This window comes from Anopheles maculipalpis, chromosome 2RL (genome assembly GCF_943734695.1).
Source record: "Anopheles maculipalpis chromosome 2RL, idAnoMacuDA_375_x, whole genome shotgun sequence".
In the NCBI taxonomy this organism is placed as follows: Eukaryota; Metazoa; Arthropoda; class Insecta; order Diptera; family Culicidae; genus Anopheles; species Anopheles maculipalpis.
The window spans coordinates 66,479,690-66,497,588 of NC_064871.1; the positions used below are offsets into that span (position 1 = coordinate 66,479,690).

Genomic DNA, 17,899 nt, shown 5'->3' on the forward strand with positions numbered 1-17,899 from the left:
TAAATTAATTATGCCTAGAATTCAATAATTCAAATTATTATGCAAAATATTAACAAGGTCAAGTAAAAAATTAAAATGTATGCGAATAATAATCCAGACGTAATATTAAACCAAACATGCGCAACCGCCTACAACCAATCAAAATTAAATAGACAAGATCAAAATACAAGAGAAATTTTCCACACTTTAAAATCAATATGTATTTAGACAAACAAAAATGAACACACCCATTGACCTCAGGAATTTTAGTTGATGGATCGATGGTCTCGAACATAAAAGGTCGAGCCACCCATCGAATGACTTACTAGACTGCAGATATCACGTACTTGGATAGTCAGTCCTGACTACGGGAGGACGGTCCGGGTGGGATCTGGATATTCTGCTCAGGGCAAGTAATAGATGGGCCAGATCGCTCTCTCTCTCCTTCACACTCTTTCTCTATCTCTACTATCTCTCGTTCGCGTCTACGATGCCATTTTTTCCATGATATTATTCTCATGATTTGTCCCTGAATCTTTCATGTAAAATAAAGAACCACCGTTCTTTATCAGCCTTGACGATCAGCCACAAAAAGTCGCGGACACCACTCAAAATGGACAGTCCGGATTAGGCAGTCAGAGGCCAGCAGTCGTGAATAAACAGTCATAGTTAACGTCGTGGCTCATCCCCAAAAAATGTGTTTTTTATAAGAAAAAGAGAGTGTGGTGAATATCACAGTGCTAATAGTGATACTTCACTCGGCAAGGAATCCTTTTACCTTTACGTGGCAACAGCAATTTCATTTCACCATTACAAGTGTAATAGAAGAATGTTGCAGTCTTATCATATTTCAATTGTATTATGCTGAATTTAAGAGCTTATTAGTAGATCAGTAGAACAATTTTAGGAAAAACGAAAAACGTTGTCTAATCTTAGCAATTCAAATAATTGTATCATTTGAATTTCACACATTCACGAACTTCGCATAGTTTATTTATTACATTTTTGAAATACACCCGAAATTGAACCCGTTGGAAAAACATAGAATCCAATTTGCGACAAACGTGCGTGTTCGGTGCAAAACTTCATATTGGATGGTGTAACGTCCTGCGATTCTAAGCGACCGCGACCGATTACGCCATCGATAGTGTGCGTTTGTCTGCTGCATCATGACCAAAGTAGTACGATGCAATAAATATAATTCCATAACGAAATGAATCCCAATCATGCACCGTGCCAGCAGCTGGGAACTGAATTCCGTGCCGAAGCGTAACGTGCGCCAGATTCAAACCATTTTCCGTGGGATGTTGTTACGATTGCAAATTGCTGCAGCATACAGCTGTAGATCGATGGAATCATTTTTCAGCATTTATTTATCGTTTCGTTTGGCGCTTACTTCTGGCATGGGAATAGCGTATTCGCCACCACCTTTCCGTCTTGCATACAGTGCAGCGCGAGCAGTTTGTTTTGTTTTGATTGCTGTATGGTTGGGGCAGACCTTCTATTACCTGTTCTACAAATAAACCCACCATTCCGTTCCCGCGTTACGATAGTGCGCTTTCGGAGCTCTGTGTAATGGTTTATGCATCAGCTTCAAACAACACTTAAGTATTATTTGACATCGTTTGAGCGAGAAGCTGTCGAGCAGTGGGTTGGATTAGAGATAATCGTTGTTGAAGCACAGTGTTTTATGAAAGCGGGCTGCTTTATCAAATGAAACCTATTTTTACTACCGATAGTTTGTGCCAGGTCGAATATTGCACGAGTTTTCCACACACAAAAACGAAGAATCAAACGAAACCAACTCTTGTGAGAATTTCTATCTCCTTTTTACATTCATGAACATGAACATGCTTTACTATGAATTTTATTTTTATTGTTTGTGTAACAATAGGAAAAATTGCAGCACTGTAGTGGGCAGATAATCATCTTATTGTGCACGTAGAGTACAACAAAGCGAACACTTTCCATGTATATGATATACTCGTGTCGTAAAACACGTCAAGAGTGTACGGGAAAAAAATTTAATAACACCATAAAACGAAAACCATAAAACTTCACAACCACTACCACCGATGATGATCGAGCCTTGCCGTGCATATAAACATGCATGAAAAATGATTCTTTTGGCTGGCTTGCCATTTCAATCTTTTGATAAGTAATGATTTATGCTATAATTGTACGAAAGAACAAAAAAGGCATAAAGCACATCGAGGTTAAAATATGTTACTTTTCTACCATACGCTCACTGTACGGTTGTGTGCTCTGGTCCATTACTCCGGGAATGGTGGATAACGGGAGCAACATAATAAAAATGTGTGACTAAAGCAGAAAATCCTTCCCGAAAAACCACTCACTACCCGACAGATGGTTAGCGTAGTGGTTTTAGGCGGCAGAAAACCGGGAAACAAACGAATCAAACCACCCGGCTAGCTCGGAGCACAGTGAATAATATAAATTTTCATTATCCTGCTCCAAGGTTCGGGTGCGCACTAGAACTCCGCTACTAACAACCAAACAGCCTTCTTTGGAATGGGAACGGTAGTGAGCGGGAGATAGTGTGTACGCTGAAGCTGAAAGCTACTAACCGATTGCTAGCCACTGACATCGCTACAAAGATTTACGAATAGGTTAGTTGTGACCCATGGTTCCTGTGGCTAGTTTTATGTGTTCGTATATGTGCCGCACGCTGGCTCGAACTAATGAACGATGACGTTGATGATGACTTGTTGGAGGCTACCATTGAACACGGTATTGCCAACTCGGCATCCTTTGCGCATAAACGATATCGGGTCCAAAGCATTCGCAAACTGTTATTTCGGCCTTTGTATCTTACAAGAAGTGCGTGAATGCATGTAGAAACGATTTGCACAGTTTTGCGCTCACGTTGAGCCTAACAGACGGCTGTAAAGTGCATCTTCCCTTCGTACCTAGCGGACAGACAATTCGTTTCGCAGACAAGTGATAGCGGCAATCATGGAGCGAAAGCGATAACTTTACATCAACATGCAGATCAAGCGGAAGTTGCAATATGGGCCACAGATAACTTACCGAGTATTCCTAAACGAAAATTGACTGTAACAACTATGACGTGACCGTAGCTGGCGAGGACCGAACCGTCGTACGGATTGCCCGAGCCCCAGTCGTACGATTCACCGTGGATGTAGAAGAAAATCGAATAGGGTGCCTCTAATCCGCGGCTTCCTGCAGTGCGAGAAGAGAATGGAAATGTGGAGAACTGGTTAGTATTGCGTGTCCTTGTTGTTTGGAAGAAAAATAATTTTATTTGTGTTTTTGCGTGACATGTGCTGTACATTTACTGTTAAAAGTGAAAGTCACGGCAAGCAAGCAAGCTATTGACCCAATAAGAATTCGATGTCTTATTGCTTTATTTTCTAATATTTATATTTTATAAAATATTGGTTCCGCATTGGAGTATTGTCTCTTTAGCGAATAGAAGTCAATTTTGAGATAATGTTTCTACAACATTTTATAGCTCGAATACGGTTGTTCCTACTAAACACCTCAGCTTGAAGTATTAAGTGCGCAAATAAATAACGGCCTTTTTCATGAGTTTATTGTTATTGTAGAATTTGGAATGATAATAGTATTGCTCATCATTATTTATTGCTTTCTTCCACCTTTCAGGTAAATCGCAGATTCTTTTTAGGAAAAATGATATGTTTTTCGACGCAATCCAGATATCCAACCAATTCTGAATCTGTTCATAGGAGGAGAATTGCTGGTCAACCAATCCATGTACCATGGATCGGAACAGATGCACAACATGTGGCCAAGCATTGTCATGGAGCAGAATAACCTTGTCGTGGCGTGATGAGTATTCGGGTCGTTTTTCACGCAGTGCTCGGCTTAAACTCATCACTTGTTTCCGGTAGCGTTCACTAGTGATTGTTTCTCCCGGTTTCAGAAGTTCGTAGTAGATGACGCGGACCTGGTCCCACCAAATACTCAGCATAACTTTCGAGCTTTAGATGTTCGGGCATCATCATCACCTCGATGATGTTGGGGTATGACCGGGAGATCCCCATGATTTTTTTTGCGCTTAGCCGTTTCCTTCGATCGAAACAAAAACAGCAACACCTCCCGCATATGGCGCTTATTCGGCTCAAACTAAAAGATTATCAAGATCTTGGAACTTACACTCGCACAAACTAATCACTCATCTGTTTACACAGTTTGATTATGTCATTCCCGAACTTGATTTATGACATTTGCAAACGTCGTAATCGCACCACAGTCCACAGTCATCAATATCAAAACGGCCGTTATTTATTTTCGTAAATAATAACATTCTGTTTACTACCACACATAAATAAGAACGTTGTGAAACACAAAACCTTGTGTTCAGTTTTCCTTAGAAATTGTTCCAATCCTGAATACTTTCGAGAATCTCCTGATTGAAGAGATACAAACGCTCTTTGTAGGCGTGACGAGACAGACGTATGTAACCACGACGTTTAAACGGAAAGTTCACCTTCAATCGAGCTCTTAAGCTAAATTGGAATCTTACCATGTCCTGCACAACAGTTTTCAAACATGGGTACGTCACTGAGATGTACACGATGTTTCTTTCCAACACAAGAGATACCTTGGCTTTGACTGGAAGCCATCTCATCAGTCTCGTTGACGTACTAGTTAGACAGGATTGGTCCTAATTCATACGGGAAATCACAAGCTATTCGAATGGAACAAGTGACCCATCCTCTGCCATGGTGAACCAGCTATTCGATGAAAGTGGTTGGCCTTATGTCGCACTACTTGCACTGCTGCACTGCTGCTTTGTTTGCACACTGAATTTTGAATTTTTGACTAGAAGTTGTTAAAAAATGTTATTCCCAGACATCCGCTTGGTTCCTACCTCAAAGAATATTCGTGCACTGCACAAGATAATATTAAAAAAAAGTGAAAAGATGTTGAAGTGAGCGGATATGCAGAACATTTCTTATTCAATAAATAGATTAGACCGATTTCTAGATCATATTTGAACAAACTGAAACATTCAACACTTTAGTATACAATTTACTCCGATGCACAGCAAACTTTAAAAAAAAACTTATTATTGTTTAAAAATCAACTTATCATTACGTTTATATACGAGGGCTGACAATAAAGTAAGGTCTCCAACGCTGCAACTTCGCCGGATCACGCTCTAGGCGAAATCTGGCAACACCGCCGTGTTCCTTGGTTCCCCCACTACCACTTTGCTGCTGGGTGAGGGTTCCCCGACCGCTCAATCTTGGCGGAGCAGCCGTCAACGATGGAGGTACCCCTCGCGTCAGCGTTCAAGTGCGAATTGCGTTCTGTAATACGTTTTTTTGAGTGCGAAAAAGGTGACACCTATTGAAATCCATCGTCAACTAGTTGAAGTTTACGGGGAAAAGTGTATGGACATAAAAAAACGTGGGTAAGTCCCCCGCGAGTTCGTAAGAGCCGCGAGTTCAATTCCGGGCGCACTAATGTTCACGACGAGGAGAGAAGTGGCCGACCGTCGGTCTCGGATGCGATTGTTCAAGCAGTGGAGGCAGAAATGCTCAAAAACCGCCGTGCGACAATTAGGGACTTGGAAGAGAAGCTTGGAGGAGTGTGTAGCAGCGAAACAATCCGTCATATCGTTGTGAACAACTTGCAGTATCACAAAGCCCGATGGGTGCCGAAACAGCTGACCCAAGACCACATGAAGCGGCGGTTCAGAAAGAGGTCAACACCTGGCTGCGCGAGGCGGACGGAGAGTGGTATTCTGCCGGCATAGACAAGTTCATCGTGCGGATGCGCAAGGTGTTGGAAAAAAATGGCGATTATGTAGAAAAGTAGCCAAGACCTTGGCCTTTCCAAGGGTTATCGCTTTTTGTAAATAAAAGTCATTTTCTATGAATAAAAAATTGGAGACCTTACTTTATTGTCAGCCCTCGTAATTTAGTCACCTCAAACAGTGTTTACAGTACGGCTTTATACCTTTATAATTAAGTATAAATAAAGAAATGAAAAAATTAATAAATAAATAAAAAGCATAAATTGTCCATACACCGAATATTCTCTTTGCTGTCGTACTTGTCTTCACAGTTGCAAATCGTTGCTTTTAAATGTCTGTGGTTTACTTAGAAATCCAAGCCAATGAAAAGATCAAACTGAAAAAAAACCCGAATCTGTTTTTAAAACCTACACGACCCGGTAATCACATGAGTCAAAACATCAAATGATTATAACATAACTCACGATGGGCACAAGAAACTGAACACGGCAGGATTACACGGAACAGCGGAGAAAACACGTATTTTTTGTAACCTTTCCCCATCAAATGTACCAGCTGGTGTGCTCGAAGTAGAAGCTAATCCTCATTAAATGTAGCTTGCTTTTTTAATTTCTTATGCTGTTGACATCAATGCTGGGCGGAAAAGCTGTTTGCCATTACCAGTTCAACCACGTTCTAGGAGGCGGCCTGTGGTTCACAAAAGATAACGTGAAATTCATATCCAAATATGAAAACCTTCCCCAACTCACGAACATCACAGCGTCTCAAATAGCAATCGACGACATTGAGATTCAGCGAGTAAATGATGAGAATAAAAGGGAGGAAAAACATCCTTGCTCATCGTACGATCCTCTTTTCAACGCATGTTTACGAAGTATATCTTTGTCGGTGGGTTGTTTTTTTCGAGAAACGAAATGTTCAAACCAACCATCGTGGACAAAACACACGAAGGTGAACAGGAGGATTTATTACAACCACAAATCCGATACGAAAACAAGAGAAGCTTTTAAGGAGCTGCACCGTGAAGGAAAGGGAATTAGCTAAGGATCTGTTTTTAATTGCAAGTATGACGCTCCGTGGGGAAGTAATACTCTCAATCATAGGCGAAAGTGTCCTGGTCGCACAGTCCGCCAGCGAAATGTCCAAATCCGATCGATCGAAGGGCAGAGTGCGTTATGAAGAAACTTAATTAAAAATAAATAAATGAAAGCACAGATTGACGCCCGCTGTTACACATTTAATTAAGATTTCAATTAATCCGTCCGCCAGCCGCCCTACCCGCGCTAAGCTTTCGATGAATTTTTCGCTCCGAATGCCTTGAAATGGTGCCTCGAGGAAGAAGCCGAGCGAGCTTAGTGTTTTAAAGAGCACGCTGTAAAAAGGACGTCATCGTTGCGTACAGTCCCGGTTGTGGCATGCTGCGAAAAGTTCTCAGCATCACGTCTTCATACTGACGAAACGAACAGTGCTTTCCTTGGAATCGTTTCAAGCGCCATGTTAGATTGCGCTTTACGACGATCATCATTTTCGTTGAAATCACTTTTTAAATGAACCCTACACGAGCTCCTCACATGGCAAATAATCGGCAGACAGACGAGCGCATACGCATCAGCATAGTTGAGCGTTTCAAATGCGGCTCAATTATGGTTGGAAACGCGTGACACGTTTCTCTCAGTAAGAATCGTCTCGAAAACGTTTGAATAATCGTTCACTAGTACTTTTTGGTTTCTAGTTGCGAATGTCCCGAGAAAGAAGATTTGAAGCTTTTTGCAACATTTCTGATTTCCAGTTACAAATAAGACTCCCCACTTATGTGTGTGTGTGTGTCGTCTTCCCATCGTTCCTACTTCGAGAGGGTCCCAATGCCCGAATGATGGAAAACCAAAAATGTTAAAGTTGAAATTCAATTATCATTTATCATTCGCTCGAAGTACCACTTGCACCCAGCACCTGGCGTTCTTAAGGCAGACAGAGGACGCACAATGTCTTGAACATCTCTTGAGCAAAACCGTACCGCCCGTAGAGACGAAAAATGGCGTTCGGTTTTCGCTACAATACACCGAAAAAAAAAAAGAAAAAACCACACGACGCGTCTGGCCAGGTTCTGGGTGTTCTGGGAGTCGGAAGAAAAAAGAATATACACAAAATGTAGATAAATTGTCGTCCAAAGCGGCCTCCGGGTGGAGGAAACATGACTGCAAATTCGAATTCGAAAGAACAAATAAAACACAAAGCACCCAATTCTATTGAAATTAATGAGAAGAAGATTTGTGTGCCGTGGCACAGAAAGAAAGTTAGCAAACGGTACCAACCGTTTAAGGCGTGCTTAACGACAGTTTTACGGGCCACAGCCCGGTGGCTGTCGTCGTTCTTCATGCCAGCCTTGCGTAGCACTTGGGCACGCAAATGTTTGAGGCTTCATGTGGTACGAGCTTTAATTGGGGAAACAACTCTACATTAAAGCTACCTCCTCTTGAAACTAGGATCATGTACTCCACCAAAGAACATGATAGTAAGTTGTCAAGGTTTTGGTGCGATTTTTGGCAACCAAAGTGTAACCGCAACTTACGCTCATAAACCACAAATTGCACTATTCTTAGCTTTCAAAGTTCATTCCCATAGCGGCAAGATGTCGAGGTTTTCCCTGAAACCGGTAGTATCGGTTCCACAAAACTTTCCATTGAACATTTTCCTAATCGAAAACAACACCAGCATCATCTGATCGTCATCGTCATCATCATGATGCTCTAAGCGCGAGCTTGCACAACAGTACGTTCCAATCAAAGCCAAGCGGGTGGAACGGTTTAGGAAGTGAAAGGATTAGATGCTTGCATCCAAAAAGTTTTAGACTGTTTCACACTACATCCAGACGCTTCTCGTACGGATTTCGGAACCATGGAAGAAGATTGCCATGAACGTATTAAAGCCATGTGTGAGTTTTAAAACTAGCTGTGGAGTTTTTACAAGCGCATTAAACTTTTATCCGTTTATTGACGTTCGGGGAACTGATTCGGAAAATAAACCCCAAAATATCCTCAGCTTAAGTCATGTATTTTGGTTGAAATATTTATTAAATATGCACCACCATGAACGGAGCTGCCTCAAAATAGTTGATACCAACGAAAAAAAAAAGTTTATGATACATTTTCTCTCACTACGTAAAGTACACACCTCACACCAAAAAGCTAATGTGGTTTAAAAGTTTGATATTTTTCTCCCGGTTCATTGAGGGCATTGGCAGATTTCGTCATAGAGTTTCCGTTGTGTGAGGTGTGAAGTTTGACTCCTAAATCTATGCAAACCACCAATCCAGCGCATCAAGCGCCTATGTGATGGTGGCAAAAATTGAATTTACTTTCACCATATTTATTCGGTTAGATGTAATTTAATTTTAGCCGACTTTTTGCCACCACCTCCACGGCTTGTTTTGCTGTCCGCACCGGCAAGGTATGACGTACGGAAAAGTTAATCCACACCGATGGCACGGCTCATTTGGGAAGCTGTTTGGGAGCTTCCCATTTTCGTTCTGCTGCTGCTTTACCTTTTTTACAGCTTTCGCCATGAACCGCCATCTCGCAAGCACTCGAACTCGTCTTTGAATCTGTCAAAAAGAGCTTCACCGATTTTGAAGGCGGGCAACCGTGTCAAACCGTGTAAGCTACTGGGATGGGTGAGATAAATTGAAAATAACACGCTCAAAACAGCTCCTACGCACCATATTCACGCACGGGAAACCCATACACACTACGTCTCTTTCTTTGTAGGCACTATCGTGAGTAAGTGTATGGATGATTTATTTTGCGAATTTTATTACCGAGAACATAAATCGAATCGCTTTTCTTTCTCTCCGGGGACGTGTAATGAAATGAAACGATAAAAATAATACACGCACTCTCCGGCTCCGCCGATGTGCCGTTTTTGGACCGCCATTACGAGATTAAAGAACCAGCGGGACCCTCATACATACACACACACACGAATGAGTTTTGTGGGACACATCGAACGGGTAGTTCGTGCCAAACTAAACTGAAAGAAAATGCAAAAGCAGCAAAATCGAATCCATGCTTTTTGGCTACGGTGAAGCTTATCGGTCTGTGCGCTTGAATTTTGGCGTGATTGAATCGCTTTGTGTGGAGCGTAAAAAAGGGGGTCGTAAAATACAACCAAACTCAACATAAACAAAACACATAGCGGAAAGAAAATATTGGAAATAAAATTTTTACCACAATACGTAACTGCTCGACACTATCCTCGGAAAAACGGTATCTTAGTTATTATGGTGAGAGAGTAAGTACAATCAAACATCAAAATACACCTTCAATCGATTAACGCGTAAGCGTTTCCCGTGTGTTACAACAACACACGAGAAACATTTCGATTTACCACCCACATTCGATCTTCTTCGGAGGGCGAAAAACAAAGTGATAAATTTGTTAATAGCCCTGCTTCGACCCAAATCTGCAACATCATATGATGCCCTGCTTTAGCACTGGTTAACCCTGCATGCTTCCCTAGTGGCTAATCTGTTTAAAGCATCGTAAAATTAGGTCCAAAGCCTTAGCACTATCCAAGTTGCCACGAGTAAAACGGTAGCTCATCTGATAATGACCCTCTACACCGTTTTCACGAGCAAACTCTCCGGTCGGCCATATATTGTGTGCTGATGACGGGATGCTATGCCAATTTCGAGAGCGCACGGGAGCTTGATAGTTAGACAATAGATTAAATTTTATAACTACAATTATGACACTGTGTAAGGCAAGCGCCGTAGCGGCTGGGTGTTTTTTACCGTGCAGGAAAAGAGGAATGGGTATTTTGATAACCACCAAAACTCCCAAAACAGTGAGGTTAGGTACTCGAGTTCTGATAGTTGCATCTCGTGATTATTATTATCTGCCTCTTATCGTCTGTCGAATCATATTTAATAAAATATGCATTGATATAATACAAAATTAGTCCTTAAATGGTGAAATTTATATCATTAAACATGTTTCTAAAATATATTTGTTGATCAAATACTTCCATGTCTTATGTAGAACTAAACTTATGAAAAATACTTCAATATCAGCAAGTATTAAAATAATGTGCATACCAACCACAAATACACCCATCTGAACAACCAACATGTAACAGCCAAAATAGGACTGGACATCAACCATGAAGTATCCACCCATCCACAACCGAGTATGCCCGGGATAAGGCAAAGAATAAGGAGGAAATGCCTTATCAATATAATTGTTTTTTTTTTTCAACGCAAGCGGTGTTGACAATACGGTACTGGACCAACAAATTCAATTGTAAACAAATAAATAAATAAAATAATGTGCATAAATGGAAAAAAAGCATTCAAAAAATGCAAAACATGCAATTTTTTGAATGTTGTATTTTGCTCAAGAATTAAGAATTCTTAAATCAAGAAATCCGGAACTACGTGGGGGTAATGTAAGGATAGATGACCGCAAATTTGAAATCGTCCAAAAATTCAACTATGCCGGGTCAAAAGTTAGCACCAAAAACAGTAATGAGACGAAGTTGTGCTAGGATGCCGGCGGCCAGCCAGCCTGAGCCTGAGGTGAGATGTTTCCTCTACAGCCTGAGGAAACATCTCACCTCAAAGAAACTGAAGCGACGGTCTAAGCTGGGACAGTATCGTACCTTTATAGTCCTAGTGCTCACAAACGCCTCTGAAACTTGGCGGCCCTGTCCAATGCTCAGAAGGATTGTTGGCCCCGTGTATGTGGAAAGACAATGGAGGAGCCGCTACAACGAGGAGCTGTACGAACTGTATGACGACCTCACCGTCGTGTAGCGAATTATGCTCGTCAGACTGCCCATTTTATACGCATGGCACCGGACGACCCACCTCAGAAAGTCCTTTTTGGCCATCCACATGGAAAGAAGAAGCGTGGTAGGTCCAGATTGAGGTGGGAGAATGGCGTGGAATGATCCGCCATCAAGGCCGGGATAACGGATTGGCGGACGACGGCGCAGGATCGTGAGCGGTTCCGGATTCTGTAGCAGCAGGCCCAGACCCCAAAGCGATAAGTAAGTAAGTAATTTTTAAATGTCTTTACTGTTACCTAATTATTTTGATATTGATTTTACTAAAAATAAGTAGTTATATGAAGTAATTGGTTTAAAGAATCGTATTAGTTTCACGATATAAAGAACATATATCAATAATAAATGTAACTTCCTCATCACTATTCGAAGGTCATCTTTATCTTTCCGAACAACTTCCAATGCTTGCTACCATGAACAAACCAGAACTGGTTTTTTACAAAAGACATCTCCCACAAGACAATCAGCACCTGATTTTGTTATTCAAAGTAAGAGAAGTTGTTTATTCCCCCCAATAAAGTTTTTTGTTCAGTGTGCATCCTTTTGACCTCGTTTCTTTGCCCGGACGATGCAAAAAGAGTATTCAATTCCGTAGCTCTTGCTGTTCAAGCTTGCCAAAGTCAAACAGTCTTCCCAACAAACGACGCCGAATATTACACACAACCTTACCATCACTTCCAACCCCTAAGAAACAGCTAAATGCACTGCCTTTGTTCCTGTCGCGGTATTTGGCCGTTGGTCCCAAGATTAACCCCTTTTGCACGGGTTTTCCATGGCAAAAACCTATGAGACCCCCGTCTGCCTTCGGTGCCACCTTAAAATGATCCAATTTATGGTCGATGAGTACTGAATTTATCGCCTCTTTTCGTAGCCAACCCGACGAGGAAAAGAGTGGCTGGTGCAGGCCAATCGAATGTTACCCGCTTACATGAGGCGGGTTCCTGCTCATGAAGTGATAAAAAGAGAGCGACAAAGTCAAGCGAAAACAAGAAACAAAAATCACAAGCTTACCGCTTCCGGGGACGTAAATGTTGAGCGTCAGACAGTCCTCGCTCTGGTTAGTTAGTAATGGCTGCAGTCGCTTCAGATGTTGGTAACGCCCCTTCGGCATCGAGAGCAGTGCCGCCGTCCGATTGCTGATGTCCGGGAAACTCTGCAAAGATGGCCGTGACGTAAAGATTAGAGAGGAATGTAAAAGCATAAAAGAAGGGGCAAACGAAAACAACAATAACAAAAAAAAGTGCATACAGATATATGAGAGTTATGAACAGATATTTCGCAACTCGCAAGGACCATGCAGGACTTGCCGGGATGAACGTTACGTTGCACTATGCTCTACCCTAGTGCGGTCGATGATAAAATGTTTCTGCTTTCCAAGGCTGCCCTACGGTAACATCGAGCTTAATGGAAATGATCAATTTGGAAAAACGAACTCCGAGACAGACGATACCGATGACGATGCCGGCGGCACAGTCTGTGATGTCACGAAGCACGGGCACAGTTCGGAGAACTACCAGACACGGTAGGTTGCTTTCGGGTGGAGCCAAAGTGCAATTTGCAGTTTCTGGATGCAGTGATTTACTGACCTTTCTGTTGGTCCTTTCCCAGAGCAGAGCCAGAGCACATTAGCCAGAAAGGATGGATTTTAAAATTGATCTCAATCTGCACCACGCCGGAAAGCGTGGTTCCTTCCGCAGCCCGGGAGGGTGTATGATTGGTCTTTCGACTTCTCGGATAATTTTCTCCACAATCAGGTTCTTGTTTTTCGACCAATTTGTAGCACGACGGATGGCATGATGCATCGTCTCGAGTTGTGGTTTTCTTTTGAGTCCTGCGAGTGTTCTGTGGGAGGATTGGAGTGTTGATTGCTCTTAAGCTGCAGCCGGTAAACAAACCAATCTGTTTCGCTGAGTTGTTTGGTTTGGTTTATCGAGCGATGATCGAGTGGGATTTTTGTTTTAATGTAAGTTGTTTACCTAGCGGGCATTCATTCATTAGCGGTTTAAGCTCTTGAGCGTGTTGTTAAACCAACAAAGGGATTGAGATAGTTTGTTTGCTCGTGTTTCGCGTTTCGCTTGTTTGTCCATCAATTAGTTAATTTAATTTAATGGATTTGAAGGCAGAAAGAGATCGAATGTAACGCAATCCAGGAATAACTTTGTTAATAGGTGAGGTTAATGGAATTCCTGGTGTTTACATGCCAGCTAGCATTCTAATGCATATTTATCAGAAGCAAGCAAAATTGTCCCATCATCACAAGTTATCAAAAATGGAATTTCATCAATCGAATAAAGAACAAACAGGTACAGACACTGATGACTCAAATCTGATGTAGCAACACTTTACAAGATTTATCAAATTATCAAATGTGTCAAAAGCGAATAGAATTAGACGCTTCGTTATTGGAATCTGATTACTATCTCCCTATTGACAAATGTGATACAAAATAGCGTACAGCAAGTAAAGGAGTGCAACAGTGTTTAATGTCTTTTTCCTTGGTACTTCAAGATTTACTTATCCAATTCTTTGAAGAGAAAGTTGAAAGGGTACCGAAACGGTAAGTTAAATACTGACCAGATCTTTACCGTGTTACTTAAACATTCTATAAATAAATATTAAACAAACTTGGATTTGCTTGCAATTACTTGAATGAATTCGGCGCAAAGTGTCGCAACCATTACAAGAAGTGGACGAACAGCTGATGCGATTATAATCCCAGTACTCACGAACCTCTCTTAACATGAGCCCTATCCAAAACTGTTAATAATCTGTGATAGGAACATCGAATCGAAACCTATGAATCGAGGTATGATGATCGCTGACAGCATCAATTTGAGGTAGAATGAAGGCGTTGATTCTAGCGATGAATGTAAATATATTCGACATATGTATGTACAAGAATGGCGCACAATATTTCACTCTCTCGAAATAGCTGACTCTCGAAACGACTCTTTCAAGAATTTTTTTTTTTTTTGTTCGGAACCAGCGGCAACGAGACAAATGTCCGTTTTCTTAAAAAAAAAGACTGTTTAATAACGAAATCTCTGAACATCTGAGGGCGAAAACACACTTGGTATTAACCCGACGCATTATGGCATTATGGCTCATTCAAAATGAAATCCTTCCTCATTTAAAAACTGTTATTTATTCACCTGATTATCGGTGATGGCAAGTATTGGTGAGCAATTTATGATCTTAAAGACAACCACTGTTAAGCAAGTGAAAAACAGGTAGCACTTATTGATAAGAGGCATGACAGTGATGGATATAAAGGGTCGACCCTCGACCTCGAAATCATTCTTAAGATTCATGTCTGTATTTCATTCGATGAAATTCGAGAGCTCTTGTCGAATACGACAGTGGAATGTACAAAAGCCACGATTGTGAGGAGTAGACTATCGAGTACACAGTAGTGATGGAAAAGTTCCGGAAAAAAGGAACGGAACGGAACTGGGTATTTTCGGAAAAGGAACGGAACGAACCTGCCTGGTTCATTCCGGAACTCACAACTCTAGTTTCTTTTCTTTATCCATGATCGTTCCTTTCGTCAGGTTCGTTCCTTTCGTCTAGTTCTTTCCTTTTGCCTGAATCGTTCCTATTGCCTGGATCGTCCTTTTAAGGAACGGAACAAACTTGCCAGGTTCATTCCGGAACGCTCAACTCTAGTACACAATTATTCTCTCGTTTTATTTTTTTGTTTCGTCAATGCAGTACGAGAGTTGATTCTTGCGGAATACATCGACACTGGGAAACACACATTATAAGGTGCAGCGAGCCAACTTTAGAGAATAGCGCAAGCGGATATGAATTCTTCTACCACTGTAAAAGAAACACTCAATATAGTAGAAAATCAGCTAAAATAAATACAGAATCTGTTAAAATAATAATGGAAACGCGTACAATTGATATGAAAAACGAAATTTGGCAGGAAGATTATTTTTTTCCCATATCAATTGCACACGGTTCCATAACTATTTTTGTGTGATTTTGTATATATTTTTTTTATTAGTTTTTTTTTTAAATTTTATCTTCTTGGACAGTATTAAGAGTTTATATTTCAATTCATTCATTTTCTCCCAAATACTGTTCTGTTCCGCTGTACTTTTGTTTATAACTCAAATAACTTAAAAGCTAGTTTACAAAAGAAAAGTGGAGTACATGTAGTGACGACAAGTGTACAAGTTTTACAACGATCATTTAAGGATATTTTCATTAATTTTCAACAATGTGGATGATGTAGTTTGCAAACAAACGTAGGAAGGGAATCCCCTTACTTATGCTAATGTGACCTAAAATAGTCAAGAGGAGGGAAGGGAAGTTGAGGTTGTGGTTTGGGATGATGGCTTTCATAACCGCTTAAAACAAGAAAACTAAACATGCAAATTAAAAAGACAACAATTATGTGAGTGAGGAAGAGAAAGATAAATTTGCTGCTTTTGGTCTCATCATACCACAGTCGTAAACTATTCGGAGTTTGATTTTGTGGAAACGATTCGTTCGTTCTTTTGAAAAAGTAAGTCTCAATAGTAGAGTTGACTCTTTTTAGCCTAGATAATTCATCTGCCAAAGTACTTAACACAATTTTTTTTTCAATTTCAATTACTAAAACTAGCCTTCAAACATTAAACTATGAATGTCATGCTTCGATGAGCATGCATAATAATCTAATGCATGTAAATGCATTCTCAACCAATGAACTATGTTTTTTATAGTAACTGCCTACGCTCATCAAATCTAATGCAAACGAAAAACTTGCAAGATATTCAAAGATTTAGAGATTCCAACAAGAAGAGATTTCAAAGTCCCTTTCATATGCAACTGCAAGCTAGAAGCTTTTTCTTGCAACTTCACTGAGAAGCGTAAAGTTCGTGACTTCCACCAGCTTTCCGATGATGATGAGAAAGCAAAGAAACTGATAAAAATGAAAGGATATTTCCTACCTCAGCACATATAATGCTTTTCGGAGTAACAAGCTGGAAAACACATCACCATAACATTTAAGGTTTAGTTCGGTGTCCAGAGTATCGAACGAACGGGTCGGCTGTATGCATGAAGCACATTCTCAAATGCCATTCTTTGCTCGTCTTCGAGTAAAGTGGAAGATTCGTACGGCATCTGCATCTTTCCTGCGGCAAAACGCACCGGCAGCTAAACTCCTAAACCTCCGAAAAACCCCACACACTTTCACAGACTTTCGGTGCTCGTTCGATTTGAAAGCTTCAAACCCTTCAACGAAGGCCTCTGCAGTGATGCCGCTTCGCAAGGGTTAGCATCTTGAGCGCATGCAACCCCACAACAACTACCCTGCCCAACATTAGAGCTAAACCGCAAATCAGGCGTTGAAGCACCCATCGTCCGCTCCGGGCATGTGGATGAGGTTAGGGCAAACTGGTCGGAAAATTGGAAACTTCGTTTTCCGCAGTATGCACTTCACTTTTATCGAAATTAAAAACCGATGACGATGCTGGAATCTCAACAGTTTCCTTCCTGAGTGCGCTTCTGCTTCCGAGAAGAAGATGCTTGTTGGCGTGCGGCTTTCCAACCACGGCCTAGCCAAGCCGAAAACACTTCCGGTAAAGTAATATTTGTAACGATAATGAGAAAAATTTCTACTCACACCAACAACTTTCGATGGTTTATCGAAAGGATATCGGCAAGCTGTGCTTGACGTTCTTCTAAGTCTTCGCCCGCCCGCATTGTTACTTCGCACTTGAGCCAAGGCTGGTGTGCCAATAAACACGCCCATCGCACACTCAAACAAATGACTCTTTATCAGTGTTTTTGTCGCATTTCTAACCTTAGCTTTCCTTGATGCAGGAAGCACTAGTGAGTAAAACTCGTCATCACGCCTGGACATGGCGTGGCAAGTGATGGATGAATATTGACTTTTTCCCCACGAACTGACTACGTTTCAGCCCCTGGAGGTGTTTGCCAAAGAGTGCCATTTGCTGGTGCGGGAACACGATATCGATCAAGCGCAGGGAATGCTGCGAGGAAAAGGTGTCATAAATGACTTGTTTGAAGGATAGTAAGCTGCTTCCTGCACGTACACGCGCAACTCGATTAGATGGAGTCCCACTCCGGCCGGCAACCGTTTCTTTCCATTTTTTCGCAAACGTGGACGTTAGACCACCCTTCAAGTATTCTCTCACCCCATCATCGAACGAGTGCTTACGAAGGAGAAAACTTTCCGTGCGCCATCATTGCCTATTCTTCCCTCGATGCCGCTTCCGAATATTGATCATCGTTTCTGGCAAAGTTCCTTCGGGTAAACTGACGTAGCAGCCTCACTAAAAGAAACATTGCCAA

At 41.3% G+C, this 17,899-nt stretch overlaps 2 protein-coding genes across 2 annotated transcripts in view; both read right to left on the reverse strand.

The window, feature by feature from the left end:
* Window positions 1-17,899, reverse strand: part of LOC126556462 (splicing factor 3B subunit 5) — a 334,510-nt gene that overhangs the window by 216,460 nt on the left and 100,151 nt on the right. The gene's annotated exons all lie outside the window — the stretch shown is intronic.
* The window catches only part of LOC126568787 (neuroligin-4, X-linked-like), a 74,742-nt gene that overhangs the window by 49,747 nt on the left and 7,096 nt on the right, over window positions 1-17,899 (reverse strand). The window contains exons 3-4 of the mRNA XM_050225415.1: window positions 12,602-12,743; window positions 3,031-3,183 (exon numbers count right to left, since the gene is read on the reverse strand). Of these exons, the coding sequence (XP_050081372.1) occupies window positions 3,031-3,183; window positions 12,602-12,743 (295 nt within the window). The remainder of the gene's footprint in view (window positions 1-3,030; window positions 3,184-12,601; window positions 12,744-17,899) is intronic.